Below are 25000 nucleotides of genomic sequence, written 5' to 3' on the forward strand. Positions count from 1 at the left end.
CACTTGAACGGCAGGACATCTCTTCTTTGTTTTATTTTGGTGCGTAAATAAATAATTTGGGAATCACAGCACGGGTTAATCTGCTGCGTCAGTAATGGTAATTTAATTGTGACTTAATACATTTCAGTCTGTAAATACAAATATAACATGTTAATGGCGAAGAGCATTTCCTGCACAATTCCACAGGGACAACATACATATAAATACAGCTTAATAACTGCATTGAGTGATTGGCTGAATAAAACCAATGTGTCTCGAGCCTAAATCTTCTTCATGGGGTCTATTTTACCATCAGATTTACATTTATATACATGATTTTGTACCACATTCATGCTGTGTATCTTTGATAAACCCCGCTTCTAAATCTGTATATCTGTATTTATATTATATAACTCCGCCTCTGTCCTGGCTTACAGTACATGTTGTCCTCATCAACTGTCCAGCTCTGAGGATTACTTTATTTGATGTTAACCTTTAAATTAATGCCAACTATTATTGATAATTGATGCCTCAGTTTGACTAGATTTTGAAGAAACAAAACACAGTATTCCAGCTTCTTTAACTTAAGAGTATTTTTACCGCTAAATGTCAGAAAGCTGATCATTCGTGACAAAGAGGATTGACATTAGGGCTGCTCGATTATGGCAAAAATCATAATCTCGATTATTTGGGTCAATAATTGATATCCCGATTATTAAAAACGATTATCCATTTACTTTGAAAACATCAATTTATTGGAAACAAAATGTGAACAGTATGTTTTTAACAGTTGATTACCTGAACTTTAAGTTTAACTCAACTGAAAAACCAATAAAAACTGATCGATGTTGTTTTCGTAATCGTTGCAAGCCAAAATCGTAATTGCGATTCAAATAGGATTAATTGAGCAGCCCTAGACGACGTCAGAGGATGTTTTCATGGGCTTTGGGAACAACTGGGTGTCGGGGTGTTTTCACCAATTAAAGGGCATTTTATAGAACAAACAACGGATCAATAAATCGAGAACTACCTACGGAATAATCAACAATAAAAATAATCATTAGTTGCTTAATTTGTTTTTTTTGGAGATAAGAAATACCATGTGAGAACCAAAACAAAGACGTATTGTAATCCTGGCTGTAACCTCCTAAACTTCCCTCTCTCTCTTTCACAGCGAGCTTCTTTCAGCGTCTCTCCTCCTGAGGGTCTCCCCCCCCCCCCGGGCCCCCGGCCAGACGCTCCTTTTCCTCACTGAGAGTAATGAATCACACATGCACGCAAATGCACACTTTTGCATTTACACACTCCCCTCTACTTAAGACAGTCAATCCCAGCTTTTACCCCCACCAGGTCGCCTCTGCGGTCCCTCGCTCGCCCTCTTTTTCATCCCCGCTTTCTCTCATAACGCGCTCCCTGCAGACACTCGAAAGCAAAGAGGAGCGGCTGCCAAACAGGCTGCATGCATACAAACACGTGCACACCTTTCACGTTTGTGCTCACATGACCCTGACTGGTCCACAAACACAACTTCACGCTGGTGTAGCTGCACACGTGCTGCACAAACTGTGTGTGAGGGCACTAACAATGATTTTCATTATTGGGGAGATTAAGTGATTAGCTGGTCGACGGAAAATAAATCAGCAATGATTTTTTGAATCAATTCATCAATGATTTCTGTAAATGTTCAAATAAAAATGCAAAACAATTCCTGCCCAAGGTGAGGATTTGCTGCGTTAGACTGTTGGTTAGTCTCATTGGGATATCAGGAATCACATCGGGCGTAATTCTCCATTTTCTGACATTTTTCTGAATAAAAGGTTGATCTATTTCTGAGGAAAATACATGGGAAATTAACTAGTTTTGATATTTATAGATATTCAAAAAATAAATAAATAATAACCTACATTTTAAAATCAAATAACAAATAATTTGTATTCAAACGTTTCTTTACTAGTGCTTACTTAAATGTTATATATTAAATACAATTAAAACATAATTTTATCTAATATAAAAAGTAATATACGTTTCAAATAAAGCAGAAAAAGTTGCTGTCACAGGGAGACAATCTGCAACTAATGCCACCAAACTTTTAATATAAATTACACAAAGCTTTTTCACACACACACACACACACACACACACACACACACACACACACACACACACACACACACACACACACACACACACACACACACACACACACACACACACACACACACACACACACACACACACACACACACACACACACACACACACACACACACACACACACACACACACACACACACACACACACACCACACACACACACACACACACACACACACACACACACACACACACCACACACACACACACACACACACACACACACACACACACACACACACACACACACATCCCTGTGGCCGCCTGTCAGTCAGCTGATTAGTGAGTTGACCCGCGGGTCAGCGTGGATCTGGCTCTGATGACGGCTGACTGGCAGCAGGAACTAACTACCTTCCTCCTCCTCCTCTTCCTCCTCCTCCTCTTCCTCCTTTCTTCTCTCCTCTCTCTTCAGCCAGATGTCTTGTATCAGGAAGCGGCTCTTCTCATTTCTAAAGCCACGTCTTACTCCTTCATCAGCTCTTCTGGACAGATAACCATCCTCCCGTTTTCTCCTCAAGGCAGCTCCCGTTCCCCCTCGTCCTCCTCCTCCTCCTCCTCCTCCTCCTCTTCCTCTTCCTTGTCCACCCTCCTCTTCCTCTAACCACAGCTCAGAGTTTAATGTTTTACATGTAAGCGATACGGGTGTGAGCCGTATTTGTTTGTGTTTATGTGAGAAGGGAGAACAATCAACGCAGTGTAACAGGATCCGAGTGGGCGGAGCTTGAAAATATCCCGAGTGCTGACCCCTGACCTCTCTGTGGGGCCGCGGGGGCGTGACCTTTTCATTATCACCCTCACCCTCACACACACACACACAGTCACATTAGGTGTGTTACCTGCTGCCGGTGAGGCCTCGGACTGAGCGATGAGAGCTGCCATGGCTGAGTTTGGATTCAGCCGGTTACCGAACATGTGGGAGGGGGCGAGGTTAAAGACGGAGCCGCTCACCTGGAGACAGAGACACAGAAAATAAGAGACAAAAAGACTGGTTTCACTGGGATTGATTCAAACTGCTGTTATGAGTTATTTAGAAGAAAACTTAAATTTGCCATTTTCTCTTTTATTGTATAGCTGATAGTTTAGAGACAGAAGAAAGGAAACAAGGAGGTGTAAAAAAAGTCCCACATAATGCGTGTTATCTGCATGACTAGCAGGAAGGAGTTAAAAAAGAAACATCCAGCAATGCCTGAAGTGTTAAAACAGCTCCTATTAAATAGTAGAAAAATAAGTATGAATACAAATAAAAAACATTTAATATAATATCAGGGCTACAATTTAAGTTATTTTTTTAAAGACTCATTATTATGAATAAATGGAACTATTAATTAAAGTTAAGTGTATAAAATATCACAACATTAAAACATGTCAATTTAAATGTTCCAGATTTTGCAAACAATTCTAATAATTTAATTGATAATGATACAAAACATAAACAAATATTGGCTGAAACTTTAAAGTGTTTTTGTTTCTTTGGTGTGTATTCTACAGTGCATTTAGCTATGAGTGAGATGAGTGGCTTTCTATTACATTTTTTGGGAGTTGTTCTGTAAATTTAATTAGCCTAAATCAAAATCTGAAAATCAATCTAATCAGCATTTAAATTCCCCACTATTGATTACACATTTTCAGAAAGTATCTACATCCTATTTAATGCCAATGAAGCTTTTTAAATTAATACAAATTCCAATGTGGATTCGACAACTTTCATATCATTACATGTAGATAAAAACATGGACACGTTATGGATGCACGGCTCATTACACACACACACACACACACACACACAACAACACACACACCAACACACACACACACACACACACACACACCACACACACACACACACACACATCACACACACACACACACACACACACACACACACACACACACACACACACACACACACACACACACACAACACACACACACATCCACACACACACACACACACACACACACACACACACACACACACACACACACACACACACACACACACACACACACACACACACACACACACACACACACACACACACACACACACACACACACACACACACACACACACACACACACACACACACAGTTTATGATGCATGGAGTTTAATCCAATTAAGGCATTTCCCAAATAAGGACCGTGCACTGAGGGGTGGGGTGATGAGACGTTAGAGGGTGGAGCATCGGGGGAATCAGGTCTGTCTAAAAAGAACAAAATGGCTGACTGCTGGTGTTTAAACGCTCCAGCCAAACACACACCAGAAACATAATTTCTGTCATTTCTAGTGAAGCTGAAAGAATTACATAATTCTTCTTAAGTCGCTGAAGAAATAGGTTATTTTTTGGTTATCAAACAAAATGTAATCATCAAATTGCTGATAAATTAAATATCAATAATAAAAAACTTTTTATAGTTTGACAAAAAATATTGTTAAACAAATAACTTTTTTATATGAGCAGAAAAACTAAATGAAAATCCTGTATTTATTAAGCCTTTCGTTAAATATTTCGCTTCTAAAGTCATTCCTATACCCTTTTTTTTTGGGTGCACCCTGGGAAAGAATAACGTCATTATCTCTTATTACAAATTGATGGACCTGGTGTCTCTAAAATAACAGAAAATGGGAAAACTTCCTGGAAACTCACATCACTGTTTAGTGTTAAACTCAAACACAGAACCTGTACCCTCCGTGCATTTCTCCCCCCTCACTGAAATGACTTCAGATTTCTCTCCTCCTCCCCTCGCTGCCATAACCCAGCCCCCTTTCCCATCAACATTCATTTTTCATTGTCATTCATTTTTCATTCGCACTCCCCTTCTCTGTCCTGGGCTGATGGCCAATAACAGTAGGCCGAGAGTCTGCTAGAGGACTGAAAATAGCAAATGGTCCCTGTCACTCACACACACACTTGCACACACACATTGAAGGAAGCCTGTTGTTGGCGTCCTTCTACAGTTGCGTAATTTCTACAGACTTGATTTGGAGAGAGTGTGTCTCAGATGTCCAGAGATGCGCATCACACTTTACAAACACACGTTCTTTTAAACAATCTGGAGTGACAGTGAACACACACACACACACACACACACACACACACACACACACACACACACACACACACACACACACACACACACACACACACACACACACACACACACACACACACACACACACACACACACACACACACACACACACACACACACACACACACACACACACACACACACACACACACACACACACACACACACACACACACACACACAATCCTGTGCTTCCCGTCCTCTATAATATGTGCTGAACAGAGAGGAGCGGGGCACGATGAAGACCAGGCCATACCCCCCCCACACACACACACACTTGCCCCGATCCCTCCCTCCCTCCACCTACCCCTCCATCCCCACTGTGGTGCTTGTCAGATGTCATTACATCACAGGACAACAGAGGGTGAAAAAGATAAATGGATGGGGGCAGAGGGAAGGAAGGTCGAGGGTGACAGAAAGTGTGTGTGTGTGTGTGTGTGTGTGTGAGAGAGAAGAAGAAAGAGAGGTGGCAAGTGGACACGGGAGAAAAATGGAGTAGGGTGGACAGAGACAGAGCAGGGTCTTTGGAGAGGTTTTGAAAGGGTGGACTCTTGGGTCACCGATTGACGATTTAAAAAAAAAAATGTTTTGGGGGAGCTGACTGAGTTAGAGTCAATGCCCTAACAAACCAAAAACAATTATAAAAAGCCTAAAAATAGCAGCTTTAGGTCTGAACTATCTACAGAATTGAATTAGACTGGGATAAACCTGCTCAGCTGTTGCTTCAACATCTGAGGTCTAAATAGGAATATTTTGAAAATGTTCCTACAAATGTTACATCCATAAAAAACCCAAACACTTGAAATAAATAAATCTAAAATAGGAGGTATTTTTCTTAAAGTCTTGAACAAATTTCATAACTTTCCCAGCTTTTACCAGATGCTTTTTTCCAACATTAAATGGTATGAATTATAATAGCAAGTGAGTATTAAGATAGCACAGCAAATGTGTTTTTTCTCCTTTAAATGTCAAAAGTAATAGGTCCCTGTGTTCTGATTAGATTACTACACATTACTGTATAAATGAAGACTAATGTTGGACCTTCTACAGGTGCACTGTGTAAAACCACCCTTAGAAAACCTCGCTGAGAAAACACAACACACACACACACACACACACACACACACACACACACACACGTTATTAATATGCAGTGTATTAATAACAGCGCTGAGAGATTTAGTGAGGAGGACGTTTAATTAGTGTGCTTTGGTTTATTTTTGTTCCCACCGTTTATCTGCGAGAGATGTGGCTGAATTGGTGTGTGCGTGTGTGTGTGTGTGTGTGTGTGCATGTGTGTGTGTGAGAAAGAATGAAGGAATGAAAAAAGAAAGAACAGGGAACCTGCACATTTAAGTACTAATTTTATGACTTTAAAACCCTTTCAATAACATACAAAAATTACTGGGCAAAATACATTTGACACACTAGCCTGCAGCAAACTCTGTTATTTAGTTGTGTTGATTTGAATAACGGGAATATTCAGTGTAATATTTCCTTGCCTCGGCTCACAAATCGGAAGCTAGTTAAACGTTTTCTTATATGTAAAAATGTAGATTACAGACACACGTTGTTCTTCCACCTCCATCTAAGCTGAGTGTGCGCTCCCTATTTAACGTATGAAGAAATCGGTATTGGACGTAGTGGAAATGTCATTGTTATGGGTACATTTCGGTCAAATTAAACCGAAAAACTAGACACGATCATCCGTTCCTTATCCATATTTGATGCCACCCGTCCTACAATCTCAGATATTTGAAAAACATTTTAGAAAGGAACATTGAAACTAAATGTCAGACTTTTGAATGATTTGCTGGGAGCCCAAGGAATAAAAGAACGACAGAGAGACCTTTTCTGTACTTTCATGTATGTAAGAGTGTGAGGGTGTCATTGAGAGTTTTTTGCAGTGTGTGTGTGTGTGTTTGGACTCACGTGTGTGTTGGCGGTGCTGGTGAGCGGTGCGGTGGCAGTAAACGGAGACGGAGAGGACAGTGAAGGTGTGGGCTGCTGCTGCTGCTGAGACAACTCAGAGCCGCCGACAGAGGCAGCTCCAGACCCCGAGGTCGACCCGTCAGCACCGGAGAAAACACCTGTGGGGACACGAAAAACATTAAATAACAAGAATAAAAAAACTTCGTAGAGGCTTGACAGTGAGTTACAGTATGAAAAGCACGAGTGTACATATTAGAATGAGTGATACATGAGCTCTCTTAGGCCTTTTAGATCAGTTTAGTCCTTGTTTTGTACATAGTGGCTTGAGAGAGGTACATTTGTGGATTAAAATGTAGTGTAAAAGAAGTTACTGATCTAAAATGTACAGCCAATGTAATGCTAATGCTAAATGTAATGCATGATTTGATACATAGGGGTCAGATAATTTGGTTCTTTATGATTTTATAAAACGGCATTCATTATAATAAACTCAAACACACAGCTGACAACACAAATCATTAAGATTTCACAAACTCCGGAAAAAGGAGTTCAATAAATCTGCAAATTCTCATCTCGGTATGTTTTCTTTGTACAAATTCCAAAAACACATTTTATTCAGCTTATAATAAATGATTCTTATATAAAAAAAACAAGTTATAAATCACTAACAGAAACATATTGCTCCAGTTTCACACTCCCATACGCATGCTCCATTCTCTTATCTCTCTCCCTCCCTCCCCCTCACACACCCCTGTGCTCGCCCACTAACCAGGGATAAGCCCTGCCCCTGCCCCCCTTTGACCCCAGCAGAGGAGGGTATGTGTGTGTGTGTGACTGTGTGTGTGTGTGGGGGGGGACAGGGCCCCTCAGCCCCACAAAGGCCTGAATGGCTCAGGGCAGCACACATTCACCGGGGGAACAAGAGATCTTTGTGCCAGGAGGGGGGAGAGAGGGAGAGCAGCAGAGAGAGAGAGAGGGAGAGATATAGGAACACTGCGAGGGCCCTACATACTATTTATAACACTTTGTAATATGCACCAGAAAAATTGATACCCAAAGCAGGGCGGCCATGACTCAGGGGGCTCGAGCTGCTGCAACATCAGGAAGATCCTATGAGATATAGGACTGCTGCAAACACTGAGATACAACGGGAGGAAATATAGATCATCTGAATTCATATTTACTTTATTATGTACGTATGAGGTAGTTTAAAACCTCCAAAAGATGGAAGCAGTTTGAGCAATCACTGTCCATGTATGCTGGTTGTAATGCTCGATTAAAAATGTTTGAATTACATTTAATTAATATTTAGAATCTATTTTCCTGAATTAGACAAACACATTTTTTATTTCATTATTTATTTTTTTGGCAAGAAGTAAATTATAATTTAAGATCAAATGTAACACCAGTTTTATAAATAAATGTGTGTTGTAAATATTGTCTGAAATTCATATTATATCTAAGTTATTAATTCAATTAAATATCATCTTGCTCCAACACACGGGAAAAGCAGCTCCAGCTAAAAACCCTTTAACCCTTACATTAAATACAAAATAACTACAAACAAATTCAATTTAACCAGAAAAAATGTTATATTTGTTTTTTATAGTTGGAGGAACGTGTACCGTCTTGGACGCTGGTGAGAACATTTAGAAATATTACAAAGAGTGTTATCTTTACAAACTGATATTCCTTTAATAACTGCTTTTGATGGGAATTACAACTTCCCCTATAATGAAAACCATACCCCCACACACACACCTCTCACACACACACCTCTCACACACACGCCTGAGCTTGTAAAACTTCCACCCCGTGTGTGAGATCGATAACGTTAAGCCCCTGAAGCGCAGCCGCCTCCATCGACCTTCCTGTTCCTTCTCCCTTCCTGCTCACTACGTCTGTGAGCTTAAGGAATATCCACCTTGATTAGTTCAAGCCGGCTTTATCTCCATAGGAAATCTATGTCGTGTATTTAGGGAGGGTTAAGCTCAATCTAAAAACCAAGTGCATGGCGTCATACTCTGTTAATAAAGAGCTGTGTTTTCACTTGAACTCGCTCCTCGTTGTGTGTTGGAGGGGAACGTCCCGCCATGTGATGCTGAAGCTGGGGGGTCATGTGGATTTTTTCAGTTGTAAAAACTGCAGACAGTCATTTAAATCATGTTTAAAAATGGAATGTGGAGACAAACACTGAATACCATCCCGGCAACAGAGAGATTTATTATTCTGAGAATTTTCTACCACCAAAGATACACAGAAATGTATTCAAACATCGCAGCAACGTGTAGATGGAGCAGAGCAACACAGTCCATGCAAGGGTGTGTGTGTGTTTGTCGGCATGCATGTATTAACTGTATGTGGGATTGCCACAGCCTGATAAAGCCATATTGGTTGCGGAATTAACAGCAGATTCAGCGGACAGTCTCTGCAATATTTAAGTGTTTTTGTGTCAAATTGAGGCGTAATTCAAACTGCTGAATATGGTACACATATATTCTGTAGCATATATTTATTCAGCAGAGTTTAGGGAGGAGGATCACACACGATGCACATAAAAGAGCTGTCACTTTAAGTGTGTCTCCAATTGTTAGAGGTTTTCTGCTTAATGCGTGTTGTTTCTCTTCTTGTCTGGTGTTTAAAAGTCTTTGTTATTCTTAACATATTTTAAAGCTCCATCCACCACAGTGCTCAAAATAAATATACTTATTCCCGAAGTAAATCTAATTTGATTAAAAATAAACTGCCTTTTTTTATTCATTGTAAACATTAAAACAACTTTAAAGAACATTTGAAATTGTGAAGTAAAATGTTTTTTTAAATCAATTTGTAAATAAATTATCTTGTTTTTTGTTTTATTTAATGACTTCGTTTTTTGTACTTTGTTCCAAATAAAACTATTTTTTGCAGACTGTATACATTGAAACACGCCAACAAAAGATGCCTCAGTGTATCTCACATCACTTATTCTAATGCAGATTTGTACAGGTTTCATATTTTATCAACAGGCTTCATTTTGTATTTAAATGAAATCCTGTAATATTTCCTGGTTTTCACAACTTCCTCTCGCGTGCGTTTAGCAGTGACACCAAACCGCAGGTAATTATCATTTAACTGAAATGAGTAAAACAAACAAATATCTGTCCTTAAAATAAATAACCTAATAAAAACAACTATGCCATGTTTTTTGTGTGTCTTTTCTTATTGTTTCCACACACACACACACACACACACACACACACACACACACACACACTCTCTGGTCTGAATACATTCTCTCCTCCCCCACACACCAAACACGTCCGTCCCATCAGTGACCCCCCTGCCGTCAAACATTAACCTAACCAAAATCTAACCCCCCCCCAACACATATCTATCAGGCTAACTATCTATCCATCAGCACACAGGAAGGAGGGGGGGGGGGCGCCAAGATCCTCCCTATTACTGCCCTGCATTAACCCTGAGCTAAATATTTACAGTAGAAAGAAGACACACACACACACACACTCACACTCTTCAGTCAGCAGCTGTGGTCAGAATGAAGCCACCGCTGCACCAAAGACTGAGAAGCTCCAGCTAAATGTGCTACAGTCGTCAAGCTAAAGGCAAATGTAAAATATCATCAAAACACCTTTAAAAGTTTCCCTGCATATCAACTTGATACAGAAAACTTGTGCTTATACTTTTAGGATCAATACATTTGAAGGTTTGCAATCATTAAATCATGGAAAGAGTGTTATCTTTACAAACTGATATTCTGTGAGACAGACAAAGGTTAACGCTCCATTTCACGCAACATGTATCTTTCCGGTCAGAGAAAATGTGAGAATCGACCTCATGCATTTGAGTTATATTACATTTATGAAATAGCAAGCTTAAACATATGATGCTACTAAAACATAATTACATATCCCCATATCAGACAACTACTACAACACCAGTTTGCACTTCACAGTAAACGTGTTGTTGCACTTCTTCTTAGCAACCACATGGTTTTCATACTTTATGAAGAACTTCTACAGATGTGTGTATTTTAAAATATATTAATTGTGGCACTGAGTTGTTTGTATAACATATGTTATATGTTTTGAAGTTTAAGGAGAAACCTAATTCAACAATAATGACTAGGAAGAATGTAGTATAATAATAAAAAGACTGTTCATATCGAAAAAAGTAGTAATCAGCAAAAAATAAAATAAACAACTAACTCAGTAACAGACAAACATGAAGTCTGAGGAAAGAGCCTCTGTACAGAAATCTGTGATCGGAATCAGATCAGCTGACCCTATGAAGTGGTGATGGATTCTACTACCTTTACTTCTGCATTGTAAGCATGTGCTTCACACACACACACACACACACACACACACACACACACACACACACACACACACACACACACACACACACACACACACACACAACACACACACACACACACACACACACACACACCACACACACACACACACACACACACACACACACACACACACACACACACACACACACACACGATGTGCAGAAGGACCAGAGTGCAGGTCGGAGGGGAGACGGGGGGAGGCAGGAGAAACAAATGGAGGAGTCCTGGAGGAGATGGAGATGTGTGTGGGCTGCGGAGCCATTTCCATCAGCAGAGGGGAACTCCAAAGCATAAAGACAGTTGCCAAGCAACAGAACACGATGAAAGAAACATACAGACCACTTCCACGTGTGAGCACACACACACACACACACACACACACACACACACACACACACACACACACACACACACACACACACACACACACACACACACACACACACACACACACACACACACACACACACACACACACACACACACACACACACACACACACACACACACACACACACACACACACACACACACACACACACACACACACACACACACACACACACACACACACACACAGGTTGGTATTTGGCTCCACAGAACCAAAACTGCTACAAGGCCACACATGAGTCGACCTGTCACAATAATTACACGATCAACCTATCGTACAATACGAGAATTTTGCCGACTTCCATTTTGCCTGTTGCTTTCCCTGCATGTTTGTTAACAAAGTAACATTTTAGCCGACATTATGCAAGAATGAACAGCAGGGCTTTTCTACCACTAAAAGACGTGGGTGGTGTGCAGACATTGAGCCTTTTTGTTACAAGAGCCAGAGAACACATTTCATTCATTACTCTGGTTGTGATTTAATTTGGACCTTTTTTGTATTTAGGATATTTAATTAGTTTTTACATTCCAATTCTGGATGTGGAAAGGTCCGAATGTTCTTAAGGATTACAAGTTCTCAGCTCTTTAAGAGGGGATACTGGCATTAATATGCTATTATATTATCATTATAAATAGGTCTGTGGCTTAAAAGCCTTTAAATGACGGTAATATTGTTTATTGCTATTATTTTTAGGATGATATGGCGTCCAACAATAGTAGTTTTTTATTACAGGCCGACATGTGAGGCACTTCTCTTTTAACCATTTTGATGACACTATGGTGAACATGATGGGACAACTTCTTTATCTATCAGGACTTAATTGGTTTCCTCATTTGAGCTGGCAACAACAATTTATTTTGTTGTTATTTATTGTGGAGCAGCAGCTAAACTGTGAATATATTTTCCGGACACAGACAGATGGATCTGAGTGAGTATTTCTTTCACAAACTCTCCTCATCATTGTTTTGTGTTTTGTGTGAAGGTAAACTTGATAGGAAACAACTTCTATTTCGGACTTAATTGGTTTCATTCATTTTAGCTGGCAACAACAATTTAGTTTGTTGTTATTTATTGTTGAGATAAAGGAAACGGAAGATATTTTCCTGACAGATGGATCCGAGAGAGTATTTCTTTCACAAACTCTCCTCATGGTTTTGTTGTTGTGTATGTTGACGGTTCCTCCTCACCTGCTCCGGTGCTCGAGGAGCTGCTGTTGCTCTGCAGACCTCCGTTCCTGAGGAGTGACGGGGACTTCTGAATCCCAGCGCTGACCCCCATGACCCCCAGCCCCCTCTCTCCTCCTCCTCCTACCCCCAATCCCAACCCACTGCTGGAGACTAAGCCCGGGCGTCCTGAGAGTGCTGAGGAAGAGGAGGAGGACGGGGAGGCGGAGGAAGAGGAGGGGGTGGTGGTGGCCGTGGTGGCCGTGGTGGAGGAGGTGGGGAGGGAGAGGGAGGGAGCGGCCTCTGAAGGCTTCACCTCCGTCGTGAAGCATGGTCCAAATCTGTTTCTCCAGTTTCCCTTCTTCTTCTTCTTCAACCCGTCGTCACCTCCTCCTCCTCCTCCTCCTCCTCCTCCTGCTGCTCCTCCTCCTGCTCCTCCTCCCCCTCCTGAACTGGAGGGGGGGGGTCTCTTGTAGGCAGCGGAGCCACCGAGGCTTGGCGTCTCGCTGGATGTGAGACTGTGGGAATTCTCATACAGCTTCCCGCCCACTGAAACGATAAGAAAAGCAGAAGTGAATACCTTTAAGTGTAAAGCTCATAGTGCTTTATTTGGGGTTTGTGTGGACACTATCAGAATCAGAATACTTGTATTAGTCCCACAGAGAGGACATTTACATTGTTACAGCAGAATAGAGCCAAAGACAGCTTAAAGGTCACCTATCATGCTATTTCTAGGCAATAGCATAGGTCTCAGATATATACAAATATATATGAAGTGTTTTGCTCAAAATACCAAACACATCACCCAGTCTAGCCATGCCTCATATCCCTCTATTTCACAAGTGCTGATTTGGGGTATAATTTTTTTTTATACAAATAAAAAGGAGGGGTCTGAGCTCATGCGGGACCCTGCAGCTACTGTCTAAACTAAATGCTGCCGTGATGAAACGCCATATCATGGATTATCAAGGATTCTCTCTGAAACAGTTTGGAGCTCAAAGGCTTTCTCTCTTGCCGGTTATACCACAAGGTGAGTTCCTTTTTACTTCCTGCTTCTTCACACACATGCTCTCCAGTAGGGCTGAACGATATACCGTGTCATGGCGATAACCGCGGTATGCGCGGTATTCACACCACAGGGACGTGCGGTTTTATTCATTTAAAAAAAAAAAAAATGCTTACGCACTTTAGCACAGAATTCAGAATAAAGATACCCTTATTACTTATCGAAACTGCACATACAATATATCCGATTAAAGCTGAGACTCCACAGATTATTTAAGTATAGTATCTAAGCGATCCGATCTCGCGACAGGGGAAGCAAACACAGACATCACAACACGTACCTTTTACGGAGCTTTTACGGGAGATCGTCTCACCGTAGCTGTCAATCTGATCAAAAGACGTGTTCAATGGCATAAAACGAGAAAGAAAAAATGCGGCTGAATCGGTTGATCCATAGGTTGATAATGTATCTGTGGCTTTGAAGCAATTGTTTATAATCCATAATTCCATTTTTATGTAAAAATCGGAGCACAACAGTTAGCTGCTAATGGTAGCCACTTGGTATGCAGCTTCCGGTTTTGGCTACGCGTCACTCTCACTCCTTATTTGGTAATGTGTGTGTGTTAGACTGCGCTGGACTACCGCATAGCCAAGACCGGAAGCAGCAGCCACTCTGGTGGCTACCATTAGCAGCTAACTTTTGCTCTGCGATATTTACATAAAAATGGAATTATGGATTATAAATTAAATCATTTTTTTTTAATACAGAGACGTTAAAAACCTATGGATTAACCGATTCAGCCGCGTTTTTTCTTTCTCGTTTTAATGCCATTGAACACGTCTTTTGATCAGATTGACAGCTACGGTGAGACATCTCCCCTAGAAGCTACGTAAAGGTACGTGTTGTGATGTCTGTGTTTGCTTCCCCTGTCCGAGTTCAGATCACTCAGTGATGATACTATATACCTAAATAATCTGTGGAACCTCAGCTTTAATCGGATATCTTGTATGTGCAGCTACGATAAGTAATAAGGGTACTTTTATCTTGAGTTCTGTGCCAAAGTGCGTTAGCATTTTTCACTCAGGGGTCATTTAGATGCTTCTTATGAGACTTGTGTTTTGTTTTGGTAAAAATGGTTTGTATCGTCAGTTAGCTGAGATTATTTCCGTTAATCTGGTATAATACATTAATAGGTTCTTAAATATTACAATCCCCTGAGACACTGTCGTGAAAAAAAAAGTAAAGTACCCGCCGGGACTTTGGGGTTTAACAGGTTAAAAAAACCGCAATATATACCGCAGGGGGGGGAAAAAAATCGCGATGTCAGTTTTTTTCAATACTGTGCAGCCCTACTCTCCAGTACAGGTTAGCTCTGAGTGTTAGCGATGCTAATGTAAACACCGACCATATTACGTCCAAAACAGTCGGGCATTGTTTCTGATAGCAACGTTTCTGATTGGGCCGTGGGTCCACATTTCAGATATTACGTCATATCGGACGCAAATCTGGATCAGCTCCGTTGTTCCCCGTTTTTAGAGGAGGAAAAAGAGAGAGGGTTTTATTTCCTGACGCTGCGTGAGTTCCCTGACACACCGGGGACACATGTTGATGTATACAAGACATCAGAAAGCGCATTTTGCATGATAGGTCCCCTTTAATGTTAACTAAGAAGAGTGCATACAAAAATATTATAATAGCTCTGATAATGCTGCTACTCATACAATGTGTGTTTCTTATTGAATTGTTAGTCCACTCATCTTACTTGCCATTTATCTGCACAGTCCCTCTGCTGTAACACTGCAATACATTATTTCTGATCTGAACATCTGCTTTATTTGGGGTTTTTGTGGACACTTTATACAAATGCTGCTCCTCATACAATGTGTGTTGCTTTTATTTCTTTTAACAATTCTGTAATTAGAAGACAGTTGAGAACATTCCCTCAGTTACAGGGAGTAGTTAACATTTGCAATAAGGGAACAGTATACATTGAAACCCTCCCCTTCTCATTGTCCTTTAAAAAAAAAAATGTATCTTATACAAAGTGTCTTTCTTATGTAATTTGTTAGTCCACTCATTTTAGTTTTTTTAATGCACATATTTCATTCCATTCTATTTCAATGTAAATACGGCTTTATTTAATTTTTTACTATATGTTTTCTTATTTTTTTGTTATGTTATTATAGTGTTCTTAAAATAGTTTGCTATCTGTGTTTTTAAATGTTTGTTTTACTTGTATGTATGCAAGTCAAATTCCTCGTACGCGCCAACCTACCTGGTAATAAACCCGTTTCTGATTCAGATTATTTGCCATGGTGTCTGCACAGTCCCTCTGCTGTAACACTGCAATAAGTGATTTGTGATCTGATTCTGAACGTCTGGTACCTGCAGAGGCCGTGGTGGCGGACACCAAAGAGCCGAAAAGCGTCGCCGTTCCCTCTGAAGCTCCGCCCTCCGAGCTGGGCTTCACGAGGCAGCTGCTGAAGGACGGAGGGGAGGAGAAGGTGGTCCCGCCCCCAGGACGCAACGATGGATCTGAGAAACTCAAGAAGTCTGAGGAGGAAGGGGCAGAGGGGGTCTTACTGGCACTGGTCAACAGGAGGCCTGGATGAAAGAAAAACAATGACAGAAAGAAAAGATAAAGACACATGAGATGGAAACAGAGAGGAAACAGACGTCACAGCTGGGGGGGGGGGAACTTTTCATAGACTCTCCTTTCAATCATCATGAGAGAAGCAGAAACAAGATAACCAAAATAAGCATTTTATCTGCTCCCCCGCTTTCTATCTGCCCTCCCCACAGAGGAAGTGCCTCGAGAGCAGACACACACCGTCTCTCTTCTTGACACACACAAACAAACACACACACACCTTGACAAGCGCTTCAAGGTCCTGATAGTACAAAACACAGGAGCTCAGTGTGAGCTTTGCCTCCCTTCAGGTCCAGCAACCCCCCCCCCTCACATGTTCTTTATTTTTCTGTGTGTTTCTGCGTCTTTTTCCCAGACGGGGCCCCCGATTACCGGAGCCAGAGGCCAGTCGAGAAGAAACACTGTTATCAAGGCCACACACAAGAGTCTGCTGTCTGGCCAAAATCCAGCTAATGACACACACACACACACACACACACACACACACACACACACACACACACACACACACACACACACACACACACACACACACACACACACACACACACACACACACACACTACACACACACACACACACACACACACACACACACACACACACACACACACACACACACACACACACACACACACACACACACTACACACACACACACACCCCACACACACACACACACACACACACACACACACACACACACACACACACACACACACACACACACACACACACACACACACACACACACACACACACACACACACACACACACACACACACACACACTACACACACACACACACACACACACACACACACACACACCACACACAACACACACACACACAACACACACACACACACACACACACACACACACACACACACACACACACACACACACACACACACACACACACACACACACACACACACACACACACACACACACACACACACACACACACAAATCACTCTCTTATTTAGGATTTAATAACATTTCTGTAATTGCAATAGTGCTGCACTTGCTGTTTTTTAGGTGGATTTTGTCGCCCATTTCTCAGGGTTATTTCCCAGCTGTGGGAACATTAACATACGGCACCATTAATTCACCTTGGTGGAAAGGCCCCGTGGAGGCAGATGTGGAGGATGTTGCCATGGTGACCACGGCGGAGGGGAGGGGTTTCCCTGAGGAGGAGAGAGACTTGCGGCCCCCCCGCTGTCCCACAACGTGACCCGGGACGATGTTCTTCTTGTTCTTCGCCTCCGACGAAGCCGCCTTCCCAGCGTCCACCGCGGCCAGGCCGTCTTTGGAGCCGCCGGACAGCGCCGACGACACTTCCTGGAAGTTAGCGGTGGTGAAGCGGGCACTGCCGTCGTCCAGGCGCTTCTGAGAGGACGTCGGGAGAGAGGGGACGCCCCCCACTGAGCTGCCACTGATAAAGGTCTGGAGGAGGTGGTTTAAATGTTTAGTCAAAATGCATCATTATATTTAAGTTGGACGGACAAATGTGCTGGTATTCATTTGGTATTGAGTGAAGCTGCTGAATACATGGTACAGGGAGGAGAGGAATACAGAGAAATAGACCCGACTTGCACTATTTTATCTGTTTTATTGTGTTGCACTGTTGGAGGAGCCTGTGACCTAAGATTTTCATTATCATAACTACACTGTAGTTATGTAGAAATTACAATAAAGGCCTTGAATCTTGAATGTCTTGATCTATGCTTCGATCTGATTTATAATTGTAAGTAGGGCTGCAACAAACGACTAATTTGATAATCGATTAATGAAACCATTAATCGACTATTCGGACTATTATACCTTGCACAATTTCCCAAACGCTCTTATTTAGCTATCAACTTTTAGATTTAGCTTGAGGTTGTTTTAGGCATGTGGAAACTAACAATGAAGACAATAAAGATGAATACTTGATTCAAAAATACATATATTATTACATTAACTAAACACACTTTGAACAAAATTAACATTGCTTTATATTTATAATAATATTTCACATCAAAAGAAACAACAATATTTTAACAAATCGTATTAAATAATGTGATAACATAACTAAACAGAATAGCTGAAACTTTAACTAAATAAATAACTCAGTTTCCTCTAATCATTAACCCATGTTTGTATAATTGTGTTAACTCCGTGTGTTGCTGCTAGCATACATAACACCTGACGTGGAAACGTTACTCGTGGATGGGGCTACAGAGCTACTAGAAAGACAGTGGAACCCGGTGCATTCCTCCGTCTGGATGTGGAGCACTTTTGCTAAATGTTTAGACACATTGCTCGTGTTACCGCCCTTACATGCTAAACTCTATTGGCAACGAGCATTGTCCTCAAGACGGGTAACATTTAACCACACCTTGGAGCACTTCTCTCCGCCATCCCCGCTGTGTGTTCATGTAGCAAACCGCCCCGCCCCCTCGCACACAGACGGGGGAGAGAGATCTCGTCTGGATTGGAAAGATCGAAAATACATCATAGACGCATTTTTGTTTGTCTTTTTGCATATTAGAAACGAGTTGGCGAAACTAAGACTGCGATATAATGTTTATGTAGCAATAACACATATGACATATCTTTTTTAAATGTCTCCAGTACCGATAAAAAGACCGATAACGTTGGAGCTTAACGGTGCGTAAAACACACGTGATGACGTCACCAACGAATCGACGACTGAATTAGTTGGCAACTAATTTGGTCATCGATTTTAATCGATTAAGTCGATTAGTTGTTGCACCCCTAATTGTAAGTGTGACAGGGATTATATAGTGTTTCAAAGAGTTCCCTATTTCTCATGTTCAGGTGTATCACCCACCTCCAATGTATGTAGTGTCTCCACTTTAAAGAGTCCTCTCCTGCTGATGTTCAGGTGTATATCAGTATGTAGTGTCTCTACTTTAAAGAGTCCTCTCCTGCTGATGTTCAGGTGTATATCAGTATGTAGTGTCTCTACTTTAAAGAGTCCTCTCCTGCTGATGTTCAGGTGTATATCAGTATGTAGTGTCTCCACTTTAAAGAGTCCTCTCCTGCTGATGTTCAGGTGTATATCAGTATGTAGTGTCTCTACTTTAAAAAGTCCTCTCCTGCTGATGTTCAGGTGTATATCAGTATGTAGTGTCTCTACTTTAAAGAGTCCTCTCCTGCTGATGTTCAGGTGTTTATCAGTATGTAGTGTCTCTACTTTAAAGAGTCCTCTCCTGCTGGTGTTCAGGTGTATATCAGTATGTAGTGTCTCTACTTTAAAGAGTCCTCTCCTGCTGATGTTCAGGTGTTTATCAGTATGTAGTGTCTCTACTTTAAAGAGTCCTCTCCTGCTGATGTCCAGGTGTATATCAGTATGTAGTGTCTCTACTTTAAAGAGTCCTCTCCTGCTGATGTTCAGGTGTATATCAGTATGCAGTGTCTCTACTTTAAAGAGTCCTCTCCTGCTGATGTTCAGGTGTATATCAGTATGTAGTGTCTCTACTTTAAAGAGTCCTCTCCTGCTGATGTTCAGGTGTATATCAGTATGTAGTGTCTCTACTTTAAAGAGTCCTCTCCTGCTGATGTTCAGGTGTATATAAGTATGTAGTGTCTCTACTTTAAAGAGTCCTCTCCTGCTGATGTTCAGGTGTATATCAGTATGTAGTGTCTCTACTTTAAAGAGTCCTCTCCTGCTGATGTTCAGGTGTATATCAGTATGTAGTGTCTCTACTTTAAAGAGTCCTCTCCTGCTGATGTTCAGGTGTATATCAGTATGCAGTGTCTCTACTTTAAAGAGTCCTCTCCTGCTGATGTTCAGGTGTATATCAGTATGTAGTGTCTCTACTTTAAAGAGTCCTCTCCTGCTGATGTTCAGGTGTATATCAGTATGTAGCGTCTCTACTTTAAAGAGTCCTCTCCTGCTGATGTTCAGGTGTATATCAGTATGTAGTGTCTCTACTTTAAACAGTCCTCTCCTGCTGATGTTCAGGTGTATATCAGTATGTAGTGTGTCTCTACTTTAAAGAGTCCTCTCCTGCTGATGTTCAGGTGTATATCAGTATGTAGTGTCTCTACTTTAAAGAGTCCTCTCCTGCTGATGTTCAGGTGTATATCAGTATGCAGTGTCTCTACTTTAAAGAGTCCTCTCCTGCTGATGTTCAGGTGTATATCAGTATGTAGTGTCTCTACTTTAAACAGTCCTCTCCTGCTGATGTCCAGGTGTATATCAGTATGTAGTGTCTCTACTTTAAAGAGTCCTCTCCTGCTGATGTTCAGGTGTATATCAGTATGTAGTGTCTCTACTTTAAAGAGTCCTCTCCTGCTGATGTTCAGGTGTATATCAGTATGTAGTGTCTCTACTTTAAAGAGTCCTCTCCAGCTGATGTTCAGGTGTATATCAGTATGTAGTGTCTCTACTTTAAAGAGTCCTCTCCTGCTGATGTTCAGGTGTATATCAGTATGTAGTGTCTCTACTTTAAAGAGTCCTCTCCAGCTGATGTTCAGGTGTATATCAGTATGGAGTGTCTCTACTTTAAAGAGTCCTCTCCAGCTGATGTTCAGGTGTATATCAGTATGTAGTGTCTCTACTTTAAAGAGTCCTCTCCTGCTGATGTTCAGGTGTATATCAGTATGTAGTGTCTCTACTTTAAAGAGTCCTCTCCAGCTGATGTTCAGGTGTATATCAGTATGGAGTGTCTCTACTTTAAAGAGTCCTCTCCTGCTGATGTTCAGGTGTATATCAGTATGGAGTGTCTCTACTTTAAAGAGTCCTCTCCTGCTGATGTTCAGGTGTATATCAGTATGGAGTGTCTCTACTTTAAAGAGTCCTCTCCTGCTGATGTTCAGGTGTATATCAGTATGTAGTGTCTCTACTTTAAAAAGTCCTCTCCTGCTGATGTTCAGGTGTATATCAGTATGTAGTGTCTCTACTTTAAAGAGTCCTCTCCTGCTGATGTTCAGGTGTATATCAGTATGGAGTGTCTCTACTTTAAAGAGTCCTCTCCTGCTGATGTTCAGGTGTATATCAGTATGGAGTGTCTCTACTTTAAAGAGTCCTCTCCTGCTGATGTTCAGGTGAATATCAGTATGGAGTGTCTCTACATGTCTCCATGCTCTAATGTTCAAAAAGCTCTTTATTTTGTTCATACTGCCTGTGCTGCAGCACCTCTTTTCACCCTCTGTCTGAAACCAGAGCCCAGTCTGCTCTGATTGGTTAGCTTAGCCGGCTCCATTGTGATTCATCAACCGCAAAGAGATGTCCCGCCTCTTAGCCTATCACGTACAATGTGTTGGAGCGCCAATAGACTCTGAAGTGTTACATAGTGATGTCCAGGGACTGCAGATGGAAATAATCTAATAGCAAAAGCCATTACCTCTTTTTTTAATGTATTTGTATGCATGTTCTTGTTTAATAAAGACACTGAAGAAATGAAGGTTGAAAGAAAAGGGAGGAGAGGAAACATGAGAAGCACCGGAACAAGGAAAGAATAATAGGAAAAGAAGAGAGTGGGAGGACAGGGTAAGTGAGGGATAGGGAAAGAGGGCCATAAAAGGTAAATGAAGGTGAAGACACAAATGAACCTGGTTTAATATTTAACACAAAGGAGTACGGAAGAGCACCCTCACCTTTTCTGGGACCATGATATTAGGAAGGACGAGGGAGGGGGACATGTCCATGGAGATCTTCTTGTGTTTAGGTTTGTGCCTGTCCCGCTCCTTGTGTTTCTAAAGATAGAGACAAAGAGGAGAACCAGATGAGACTCAAGACTCAAGGAGGCGAGAAACACAGAGAAACAGACCCTTATTTTATAACCTGGAAAACACTGAATATGGAGACCACATCTGTGTTGTGCAGAAGAACGGACGTCAGAGATAACTAAAAGCTACGAGTTATTGGGATAAAGGAGGAATAATGTGTGTGTGTGTGTGTGTGTGTGTGTGTGTTAGAAAGAGAGAGCATTACATTTCAAAGGCTCAGTCTGAGATGAAAGCTAAGAGATCCGCAAACAAAGAGAGTGATGGGAGAGTGATAGAGAATGGAGGAAACGGGGTTTCAGCACGCTGCAGTTTAGAGCTGAGTGTGTCTAAGTGCCTCTCGCCGCGCACAAAGTCTCATCGTTTCATCCAATCATCTCCTCTTTCTTCGACCATCACAGCTCAATTTACACCCTCACTATCACACGGGCGCCGCCGCCGCCACCACCACCACCACCCTTCCTCTCGCACCCCTGAGGTGGCGACTGGGTGCCAGTGCATTTACACCTCACATGCGCACCCCGACACCTCTCTGCACAGGAATATAGTCACACACACACTTATACATGCACGCTACGGAATAATAGGTGGTGAAAATATGCAGCGATCCTGAGAGACATGCTTGTGCGTCAGTGTCATGACAACTCCAGGAAAAAGCCCCTCCCCCGTCGTCTGCACGCAGGGTTAATGCCTGGAGGCTGGTGACAGTTTAGCCAGACTTTCTTTTGTATGAGTGGCAGTTAACAGACTTTAGCAGCCAAATCAGGAGATAGCAGCTTCACCTCTCTGCACGCCGGCTTCCTGTCACGCTGAGGCTCTGGAGAGTTCTGTTCGAGTGGGCATAACTTTAAACTTTCCCCTTTTCTGTCTCCAGATATGAAGCTTTAATTAAAGCTGTTAAAATCTTTCTGCTGCCTGATAGTATGATATATATTCTGTGTTAGGGGTAAATATAGAATTTTGTCATGGATTAAAAAAAACATACAATAAATTGAGGGGAATTTCAACTGTTTGGATGATTCAAAGTTGGTTCATGAGTTATTTGAAAAAGCTGTCTTTTTAAGTCATGTAAGTATTTTTGCTTTATCTATACCCTGAGTAAGGAACGTTTACGTAAGGGATAATGTGCAGCGACTTGGTCATTATGGGTACCCATAATGACCAAGTCGCTGCACATTATCCCGCTTATCACACGGCCACATTCTCAACAAAGTAACGACATGACTCCCAATATTAATTGAAATGTTTTTATAGATTTAGAAAATATTAGGCTATTATGTATTTCCACTAAGAAAAATAGTCCGTTGTTACTGTTTGAACTAACGGCAGGAACTGCTTCGATAGCGTTTTTGAGGAACTTTTTGATTACAGATTTGAAAACATCGTTGCTTGCTTTAAAAGTAGCACACTTCATGATGTCAAACCTTGGAAAGTATCTAGATATCCCTGCCCTGATGCCAAAGGAACTGGCAACTGAATATGTGTCGCCGTTTGACGTCTATGTCTGGACCGCTGCGTAAAAAGGAGGGTTTCTGCCCGTTACTTCTCCGCTGTCCCAGTTTGAAAAGCAAACTGCATGCAGGTTGCTTTTCAGCCCAACTGTATACAGTTCAATCGACCGGACTTCTTTGTGCAGATGTGAGCGTCCTTAACAGCGGTCTGTCTGTTCTGGATTAACAACGTGTCACGTGTTCTGAATTGACCAATCAGAATCAAGTATTCAACTAAGCCATGTAATAATTTGTAATATGTCTTGCTTTTTGGTCATTTGATTTTTAAGGAGCGTTGCAACTGGATTTAGCTTCTTTTATTTCTATTTTCTGAAGTTGTGCATTGCTATGAGCAGAACTAGTCATTCTAAGAGGCCCGAAACTAACAAATGCTTTCCTTTTTTGCACAATAAATTAGTTACACGATTATCAAATTTGTCGTTTAATTTCTTCTGGGGCTGCCTCCAAAACTTTTGGCACTACTTTAAACAACAGTGCCTACCATGCAAATGAGCTTGAGACAGCGGGTAACCAGGAGAGACGTGTGCAAAATGAGCCGGTTAACTTAAACAGCAACGAATAGGAGAGATGATACCGGAGAAAGAAAAGGAGAGTGCGAGAGGTAAAGTCTTTGGGATTCCCTTGTTGTTTTTCATTAACATTCCTGAGGAAGGTGTTGATGGACAGAGGTTGAGCACGGAGGGTCGGATAACACACACACACACACATAGAGAAGGACCCAAAGCACCGGGCGTGGGAAACATAACACACACACAATGTAACCCTGACACACCCTTATCAATCAGGTCAATTGATTATACAGGCGGAGACAAAGCCTTTCAGCGTGTCCTCTCCCCTCTTTCTCTGCGAGTGACCGTTAGCAGCCCCATCATTTGACATGTCCGAGGGCTCTTTCAGACTGCGTGGGGTAAATATGAGTGGTGGCACAGAACGAGGGCCACGTCTATTTATCAAGAAACTACCGAGCAATGAGAATTAAAACGGCGGGCTGGTATCCTCTCCGTCTCTGTC

General features: G+C 41.7%; 1 protein-coding gene across 1 annotated transcript in view; it reads right to left on the reverse strand.

Moving 5' to 3' along the window:
* Positions 1 to 2969: 2969 nt before the first annotated feature.
* mllt10 (MLLT10 histone lysine methyltransferase DOT1L cofactor) overlaps positions 2970 to 25000 on the reverse strand; it is a gene marked incomplete at its 3' end in the record, with an annotated part of 38131 nt that continues 16100 nt past the window's right edge. Inside the window, 6 exon segments of the mRNA XM_034200076.1 lie at positions 2970 to 3081; positions 7160 to 7317; positions 13101 to 13625; positions 16468 to 16686; positions 17852 to 18185; positions 22350 to 22448. Coding sequence (XP_034055967.1) covers positions 2970 to 3081; positions 7160 to 7317; positions 13101 to 13625; positions 16468 to 16686; positions 17852 to 18185; positions 22350 to 22448 — 1447 coding nt within the window.

The sequence above is a fragment of the Gymnodraco acuticeps genome, unplaced genomic scaffold (assembly GCF_902827175.1).
Source record: "Gymnodraco acuticeps unplaced genomic scaffold, fGymAcu1.1, whole genome shotgun sequence".
Classification (NCBI taxonomy): Eukaryota; Metazoa; Chordata; class Actinopteri; order Perciformes; family Bathydraconidae; genus Gymnodraco; species Gymnodraco acuticeps.